General features: G+C 38.8%; 1 protein-coding gene across 1 annotated transcript; it reads left to right on the top strand.

Moving 5' to 3' along the window:
• Window positions 1–7,166: 7,166 nt before the first annotated feature.
• SOX3 (SRY-box transcription factor 3) lies at window positions 7,167–8,828 on the top strand. Its single transcript, XM_075573258.1, has one exon. It carries the CDS (start codon window positions 7,286–7,288, stop codon window positions 8,207–8,209), a length of 924 nt encoding a protein of 307 aa, XP_075429373.1. The 5' UTR covers window positions 7,167–7,285; the 3' UTR covers window positions 8,210–8,828.
• The last annotated feature ends 1,104 nt before the right edge of the window (window positions 8,829–9,932 follow it).

The following is a 9,932-nucleotide window of genomic DNA, read 5'->3' as shown; positions in this document are numbered from 1 at the left end:
AAAGTGTGCGTTCTGTGATTACAATGAATTGGCAAAGTGGGAATTATTCATTTCATATTTTTTTTATTTATTGTGTTATTCTTTTAAAAGTGACAATATTTGCCATTCAGAACATCCACATCCCAAATAACTAAGATGATGGAATTCACACTTTTTAAAAAATATATATTTCACAAAGGGCGGGGGGGGGGTCTAAACATGGATCTAAACACATTTAGACAAAATGTTTACCTTACAAAATCCAAAATACCAAGTTATAGTAAGTGTACAAATGTGTGTATTTTACATATGTATAGTTTTAAATCCCATAGTTTTCCCACTATGTACAATTATTCCCTTTCTGCTTTGCTAATCTGTGAGCACCATTGTACAGAATAAAATAGTTATTGAAATAGAACTTTTGATTGAAAGAGGAAAGTGTGTGTGTGTGTGTGTGTGTGTGTTTATATATATATACACACCTCTACATGTGTGTGTGTGTATATATATATATATATATATATATATATATATATATATATTATTTCTGGTGATCGGTGAAAGAGCAGAGTTCGGTAACACCAAATGCATGTTGCATATCCCACATCTGGGCTCTGAAAAGCTAACGACACCACACTGCACACAGAAAACATCGTAATTTCCCCCTCGGCTGTTTTTTTAATGAACAAACATGTTGAATGTTATACAAGGATTAATACCAAAGGTACACCACATGTTTTCACCCATCTTTTTAGCATCTCTGTGCGTTTGACATGATTACCCTTGCATCATGGTGTTCCCCAGAATTTAATACACTATTCGGGAGCACATACATTTGTTATTTCAAGTCTTTTAAATAGATGTATGCAATATACCGCTCTGTGTGAATGATGCTTGCATTGATGAGGATTGGGGACAATGTGACTATCCTCTAATCCTGAAGGTGCAGACATGATTACTTATATTTCCTTTGGATTGCTTCTTAGTAGTTTGGACTATGTGAAAGTTATCTGCATGGCTGAGGATTACTCGCTAATTCAGCAACTGAGTGCAGGAGCAAACATTTCAGTTCATCCCTGCACATAACTCACCAAATCATTTGGAAATGCCCTTATGTGAAGTGCCTGTGAGTGCGTTCCCCATAGACGTAGATAGGGGGCGACATTGCAACACTCAGAAGAGAGTCCAAATGCTTTAGTAGCTTGTAGCAGGGTCTGCAGCCTCCATCACCCCGGAGTGCATTGCCTGTTACTTTCAGACAAGAAGAGAAAAAAATAAGATATTTTGCAAAAACACACTTATTAACTAGCAGGAATAGACAACGGTGCAGGCATATAGTAACCGAGTATGGGAAGATTCGTGTTTAAAATTAAATGACATTTATAGGTGAGTACTTCCCAAGCTTCAATGCTAAGGCTTTTGCTATTAGCGATGGATGTGTATGCATCCACTTTAAATAAAATATGAATACTGTTTGCAAACTCAGGGTCTGCTGATGTTGTGTTTGTTGAATGGAGTGGCAGCGCCTGCAATCTAGTTGAAAGGTTTTGGTGTGTTACCTGAGACTTGGCAGATAACTTGTCCTCCTATTTCTTATATATGTAAATCTGCTTTTAATTGCTTCGATGTCATCTACAATTTCGAGGTATTTAAGTAGTGGGTGTGGGCTCACGATTATCCGTGTTATTTTTATTAAAACAATCATCTCTATTTTTTTTTGGCTCCTATAAAATATTTTCTCTTGTGTTTGGCATGTTTTGGGAACACTGGACAATTGTTCCAAACGATATCACTACATCTGTACGAATTATAACCTTGAGAAATGACCACCTCTCGGTCTTGTTGGATAATTAATTGATTCGGTTTTTCCTTCTTCTGTAATGTTATTCAAAATGTAACACCCTTGCTCCCAAAAATGTCTATTTCTATTAATGTGTTTAATTTACGCTGCCGATAGCTGAATACAAAGAAGTTTCTAAACTTGGACACTCTTAATTAATTAAAATAACTGTATCCTAGAACACATTTAAAATAAATGAAGCCCCTGTGCAAATCAATTTAAATTGAAATGCTTTTTTTTTACATTGTGATAGAATCATTTCTGATATCGCCTTTATTCATTAGGTATTCTACCTAAAAGCGTTTATGGAGTTTTGATTTTTTTTAAAGTAAATTTGAAATGCACAAACCAGATATAAAAAGGCTCAATTAAAAGGTTTACCGTTACTCATGAACCTGGACTATTCTTATAGGTGTGTGCTAAATATAATACTGCACGCTCTAAATAGCTCTAAAATCTTATTATTTACATTATTTTCGTTTTTGATTATTAAAGAGACATGCATTTTCAATAATACACATTTTTTTTCGCCTTTCCTGCTACAAGTCACTTGTCTATAATTGACACCCACTGTATGTTTAGGAAGAACTTTTAAATGTTTGCCAGAGTTTCCTCCTGTTGGCTACCGGACAGTGAGAAGCATCTGCCTGTGTCCCTGTTAAGGCAGTGTCATGGCTGGACGGGTCCCCCCCAGATCCGGATGTTTAGGAAGCAGAAAAGGAAGAATTTAGAGGGTGTCACCTCCCCATACCATTCAAAGGTGATGGGACAATACCTATATAGTCCTTTAATGTTAGCCTAGTAAAATGCCAAAAATAAAGAGAACTGTAGGCACGCTTTCTTTTATATGTTTTTTTTTTTACCCAAATATGTGTTTTACCCAAATATAAGGGTAGTGTTTGCCATTAAATTACATTTTATAGATTGGTTAGTTTAAATCCCACCTAATGTGTTTTTAAACTGTTGTTTTTAGATTGTCCCAAACTGATAAATGGTATTATGCTGTTTTGTTATAAGATGTATGTAGCACTGGAAATGTAGATGAAATAAATGTTCAAACCAGTATTTTGCAGATATCTCGTTATTTACTAAATTACTACTCCGTGCATTTTATATTCCCTTTTATTTTGTGAACATTGTTCAGAAACCGTCTATATTTACACAATTGTTTATTTTTTGTAGAGTTAATTTACCAAGATAATGCTATCATCTTTTTCCTTTCAAAGGTCTGAAAGGATAAAGTTGTCGCATCTATCACAAATCTCTCACTAATTTGTGAGATACGATTAAGAAAGATTATTTGACAAGATCTTGAAATTGCAGAATTAAATTAGTTTAATATTACAATTGCATCGACATTAAACACACTTGTGGTTTATACAATTGTTCTTTCTTTTGATTATCATACACTTTCTCCAATTACAACACGATGTATTATTACCTGATTAGCTAATTTTATTATTGGGGAAGTGTTAATTGGTGTTTTCTCAAGTGTAAACCCCTAAGGGAAAGGGGAGGATTTCTATCTCTCTGCCTTTCTGCACCTGTAATGTGCAGTATTTTCTGGGATTTAATAGACTAGTAAATTGGTCTGCATTGTACTGTGAACATATTAAGGAAAAGACATGTACATTTGGATTTTTAGCCTACCACTTCTAATAATATGATAACAATTTCCACGTAGGACTTTTAATTTAGAACATTTGGTACTCTGCTTTGTTTTAATTATTATATATTAACTTAAGGAGAGATCATTGCAAAGCCTCATTTATCTGTTATACATTGTAAAACTTAAACAATAATGTAACAAAAATATAGCTTTATAAATCGCTGGATAATGCTAGTGAATGTATGTGAATTCCATATCTTAAAAGAGCTCAATGGGCACTAATAAAAATGGATAATTTAATTATAGTTTAACATGAATTATTATTTTGTAAACAAAAAGGGCAAGTATATATATATATATATATATATATATATATATATATATATATATATATATATATAAATATATAATGTTTTTATTGACTAACCTCTACTTTACACTGAGACTCCAGGGACTCTGCATTTGTGGTACACTGTTTGCTTGCATGTTAATCCCCTTCTTTAGGGACACTGTTGTTTTTTTTTGGGGGGGGGGGGGGTTCTGGCCCTACTCATATGGTTGACTTCCACTCACTGCCAGCAAAAGAAAATTGTGTCCACATAGACTGTCAGGACGGGAGGACAGGTTTATTAATTCCTCATTCAAATATATTTTTGATCATCATCTTTCCTCCAGTAAGAGAATATAAATAGGAACACCCGAATACTACCATAAGAGAGTATGTGTGTGTATGTATATACACACACACACACACACACACACACACACACACACACACTGTCTCTGCCGGCCCCTCTGGTAGCGAAGGAGTTAAGTATACCTTGATTTCTTGCGTCCTTCTCAAAAAAAAAAAAATTGGGGCTTCATTTTATTCAGAAATGTTGCACTGCTCCATGAAGCATCGTTTATGAAAGTAACATTGGAATACATGGCGGCCAGTGTCTGGTTATGAGAGAATGAAATGGCCCTGCATTGAGGCACCTGCAACAAGTGCATAGTATATGTTTATACCAGCGCTGGAAATGCCTTTTCTTTCATTCACTTTATTATGTGCCTTGGGGGAAAAAATGCAGGAGTTTGTTAAAATATATATATTGTTTTTTAAACACAATTGTATCATCCCTACAATTACCCCTGGATCTGCTAAAACATAACTTTAGTGGGGTTTGTATGAATGAATGTGGGCCCCTTTCAGAGGTCCAGCTCCTGTTTGGAGTCCCACTGCACCCGGCCTAGCAGGTAGGTGGGGGAGGGTCTGTGTGAGCTGACAGGGGGAGGGTGGGGGGTGAATAGGGTCATGTGATTGACAGCCCTGGCCTCCCCCAAACTTTCTTTTCACTGGCAAGGGCTTACTGTTACCATGGCAAAGGGATTCTCCCGCCAGCCCATCCCCCCCACCTGCAGCCAACTGGAAACAACCCAAACTGGCAAAGGAGAAGGCTCCAACATCCCACAAATTATAGGGAAATTCAAACTTTACAATTGAATAGGAGGAGGGAGGAGGGGGGAGGGGGAAGGAGCGCAGCTGAGGTTCCCATAAAAATGGGTAATTGCACAAGCAACTATAAGTATGTATGTTGCTTCCAGTAGATGTGAGATAGTGTTACCTTTACATCATATCTTCTTATTGCCGGGCAAATAAACCTGATATAAAATTCTAAATAATGTAGGCGGAAAAAATCTTTAATGTTCTGCTGGCTTCTTGTTTGATTTTCCCCAGGGTGGAATAATACTGTCCAGCTCTCCTTGTTTTTAAAGGATCCTCATTGATTATATATATATATATTCTATTTTTTTTCCTCTGGCAAATTATGCAATCCCAATTTTCCCTCCAAAATATTCTTGATCTGAGTCCTAAGTCAGTAAAGGTAGAATTGTATTATTTTTCTGTGTCAGACAGGGGACTGTAAAGCTTTCATTTGCATTCACAGCAGGACTAAGAATGGCTAATCTGTGTCCATCACTAAATCAGTTGCACCTGCGCTATAGTAAAAGCTAAAAACTACTGAGCAACTGGCTTCATTTAAAACTCGTGGTTTACTGTGTCTAGGGTTTGTAAAAGATTGCTGGTGCTCATCAATAAAAAAAAAATAAAAACACTTGATGTGGTTATTTTGATCTCCTCTGAAAATAAAGGTGCCACCCTCATCTCTGACCATCACCTTAACGTTACCCAGTAAACAACACTCAATTAACACTGACACTTGCCTTCTTTCTGTGAAACTCAACAATTTGGTGGAAACCTTCTTTCAATAAGTACTACAAGATGCTAATGTCACCATTAGAATCCCTCACCTTAGTGCTGCCACAGACACCCCAGCTCTGCTGTTCTGGTTAAACAAATAAATACAAACTTTGTCCTTTTAATGGCTTCAGCATTTAGTCCTGAAAAGATGTGCAGTGTTAGAGTCAAGGCGAAAACAGATCGGTTTCAATAAGTCCATTTACTTGTTGGAAAACCTGTTTACTGGGACAGGCTAATACGTGTTAATTCTGTTGCACTGACACTACACATCCACACAGACATATCACCGAGATTTGTTATGTTCCGTGTTGGCTGTTAAATAAAAAGAAGAAGAAAATACAGCAGAAAAAAAAAAAGTTGTCTTTGTCTTTTTATTCTGGGTGAAATAAAGATGAGGGTCCGGTCCAGGGGTGGCCAACTCCAGTTCTTAAGTGCCACCAGCAGGTCAGGTTTTCAGGATATCCCTGCTTCAGCACAGGTGGTTCAATCAGTGGCTAATTCTGACTGAACCACTGATTGAGCCACCTGTGCTGAAGCAGGGATATTCTGAAAACCTGACCTGCTGGTGGCCCTTGAGGATTGGAGTTGGCTACCCCTGCTCTATACCATTGTGTCTGCATTTTAACCCATCAAACGCTGAAAGTATTTATTTTTTCTTGTTTCACTAGCGGTAGATATACCAGCACACAAAACAACCTGTGTCTCTCTCTCTCTCTCTCTCTCTCTCCCTTATTATTTTATATTAAAACATAGCAAACAAAACAAATGTTGATACAGCTTGTAGCATCACTGAATTATTAAGGGCAGCGTATGTTGCTCACAGTAAAATAATGATGAGTGTAGTATCATTTCTGCTGGAATGGGCTAATGTTGCTTCTTATCTTAATCCTTTTACTTTTGCAGTGAATTGCCTTTTTTGTGCCTAACTTTTACCAGCCAGTAGAGATACACACAGTCACAGAGGAAACCTTTGTCATGTATTCTGTTTATTGAGAAGGTAATGCAATGACACACAAAAAAGTTGACTTTTGTGTTCTTATGCTAACATAGAATAAATGCAGTGTGTGTGTGAGTGTGAGGGGTGGGAGGGGGGAGTACAGAAAGCTTAGGCTGCGTGCCAATTTACAATAATTGCTGGCTGTTAACCCCCATTTAATGTTCCAATGGGGTGAAAAGTGAGCCATACAGTGAAAGTAAAATTGCATACGTCTCACTCAGGTTTTGGAATAACTGATGGTGGTGATTAACCCCTTTTCCAGGGGATTAGGAAACTGCAACGCATTGTTTATCCACCTTTCCAGTGGGTGGCAGCCCTCTCCAGCACTGGAAGGGTTAACGCAGCTCCTAACCAAGCTGGAAGTAAGACGGGGTGGGGGGCTGGGCTGGAAGTGAGACGGGGTGGGGGGCTGGGCTGTGAGCTGAGCCTGTGATTGGCTGAAGGTAGCTGATTTAATATGCATTCACTCAGCAGCCTCCCCATAGATACCTCTTAACCGGAGAGCTGGAGTAGAAGTTTGTGTAGAGTGAAGAAGAGGCCGTCCCGAGCAGAGACCCCCTCCATCTACCGCCACTCTTTTAGCAGGATCCCCACCCCCCCAAATCCAGACTGCCAATGTATAGCATGCTGGATACCGATCTGAAGAGCCCCGTGGCTCAGAATGCCCCAAACGGTGGCAACCTCACCCCGGGAGGCAATGGGAAAAGCAATGCTACTACCCCGGACCAGGACCGGGTGAAGCGACCCATGAATGCTTTCATGGTGTGGTCCAGGGGGCAGAGGCGGAAGATGGCCCAGGAGAACCCCAAGATGCACAACTCTGAGATCAGCAAGAGATTGGGGGCAGACTGGAAACTTCTCAGCGATGCCGAGAAGAGACCATTCATTGATGAAGCCAAGAGGCTGAGGGCTGTCCACATGAAAGAGTACCCGGATTACAAGTACAGACCCAGGAGGAAGACCAAGACCCTCCTGAAGAAGGACAAGTATTCTTTGCCCGGCAACCTTTTGGCTCCAGGAGTAAGCCCAGTGTCCAGCTCAGTTGGGGTTGGCCAACGGATTGACACTTATGCCCACATGAACGGCTGGACTAATGGGGCTTACTCTCTGATGCAGGACCAACTGGGCTACTCTCAACACCCAGGGATGAGCAGCCCTCAGCTCCAGCAGATGCACCGATACGATATGACTGGCCTGCAGTACAGCCCCATGATGTCTTCTGCTCAGACCTACATGAATGCAGCTTCCACTTACAGCATGTCACCAGTCTACAACCAGCAGACCTCCACAGTCATGAGCCTGGGTTCCATGGGATCGGTGGTGAAATCAGAGCCCAGCTCACCCCCTCCAGCCATCACCTCTCACACCCAGAGAGCCTGCCTGGGAGACCTGCGAGATATGATCAGCATGTATTTGCCTCCAGGTGGAGACGCCAGTGACCCATCCTCCCTCCAGAGTAGCAGACTGCACAGTGTCCACCAACATTATCAGAGTGCGGGGACTGGGGTTAATGGCACTGTACCACTGACTCATATTTAAGACTAGACCCTACTCCTTAAGGGACGTTGTGCTTGTTAGCAGGCATTTGAATGCCTAAACTTGAGGACAAGGAATCAAGGTGTCTTTTTGTACAAAAAAAAAAAAGAAAGTTTGCGCAAACTTACTTTATAGAGCACAAAATTTTATGTATTCTAGGATCATCTGTGGGGTTTTAAACACAGAAGCACTCCTAGGGTGAGCTTTGTTTTTAATAAGGATCTTGTATCTTCAGTTTTAGAAGTAAATTGGGAAGACATTAACCAGAAATCCAATGTTTACACATGTTGTTGAAACACTCAAGGGTTGCTTGGGGTTTTTATCCAAAACTGTAGTTTTTACATTAACTCTTAGACCTCTGATTTTACAAAGAGCTGTGCGGGTCGCAAACGCAAGGTGGTTTTTTTTTTGTTTGTTATATATTTTTTTTTAATTTATAGCAAGTTGTATTTTTTATTTTTATCCCAACCTGTAAAATGATGTACTTTTTTATTTGTTTGTTTCTGAAATTTACTGTGAATTAACATATCACCCACGAAAAATGCTTTAGTTTTTGTTTTACTGGGTTTCTAAAGATTTTAAGTTGAAAGTAAACGGAAAAAAAATCAATAAATTTTCTAAGAGGAACGTATAAAAGACTCCCTTTTTTTCCTGTTTATTTTGTTTTAAATATTTTGGTGAACCGCATAATTTGTAAACTAACCCGCCTTGATACATTCCAAGTCTTTCACGTGTTTGATGATGTATTCTTCGGTGATGTCTATAAGAAATTATAATATATTATTGCACCTGAGCCAAGACAGCGGCAGCTTTGATCTTCAGGAAGAGTTATTTTTATGTTTCCTGAAAGTAAGGCGCTCTAGAAAATGCTTCTAGCTTTGTATTTAATATTCCAGAACATCAAAGGGTGGATCTTTTGCGCTTGTGGCTAAACTCTATTAATATTTTAAATTGGTGTGGGGAAGTTACTAGTTGAATAGAAACCCCATTTCCAATACACTTGCTGCTGTTTTAGTCCCACTGCAAAACATATAGCAGATCTCCTGCCCTGGTAAGAACGTTTTGGTTCTTGTTTGGGGTATTTTATTTCTCTTTTTTTAGGTTTACAAAGGGAACATCTAGACCTGTACAGCATTTTATCTGTAAATGCATGTGCCTGTACTTAATCCTGGCGGTGTGCTTCCTCTTGCAAAACTGGAAGAAAAAAATTCTGTAAATCATTTTTTTTTTTTATAATCCCCCGGTATTACGACATGCGATGTTAGTGGAGTGAATGGTTCCAAATTAAAACCTAATTCTACTCATTACAGGGGTTTCTCTAAAGTGGAGTATGCGTTTAAACTAGCTTGGGTAAGTAATGTGTCCTAGTTATTAAAAAGAACATAACCCTTCATTTTTATACAACAGGGTCAGCTCTTCGAAAAAGTATGATTTACAGAAATACATGCACATTTGGGAGACGGACAGTTATGCCTTTTTTTTTATTTTATTATCCCTTTAAGCAGAAAACATCTGCCAGTTTAAATATACACAAGCCTGGTATAAAATGCTAATGACAAGCTACTTATTAATGGTAACTATACAGATGTTTAAAAAGTGTAACTTTTAGGCCACAGCAACAATGAAGTTCTTGCCCAATAAACGGCAAAGGGGGAGAAGAGGATACATATTTACAAGGTCTTGCTGAGATGTCTTCTTCACAGCTGAGCGCTGCAGTTCACCTGCC

The sequence above is a fragment of the Ascaphus truei genome, chromosome 16, assembly GCF_040206685.1.
Source record: "Ascaphus truei isolate aAscTru1 chromosome 16, aAscTru1.hap1, whole genome shotgun sequence".
NCBI classification, from domain to species: domain Eukaryota; kingdom Metazoa; phylum Chordata; class Amphibia; order Anura; family Ascaphidae; genus Ascaphus; species Ascaphus truei.
This window is presented reverse-complemented; position numbering and strand designations above follow the sequence as displayed.

Excerpts from the sequence above, each read along its gene's own strand:
- SOX3 (XM_075573258.1), top strand. The coding sequence starts at position 7,286 with ATGTATAGCATGCTGGATACCGATCTGAAGAGCCCCGTGGCTCAGAAT.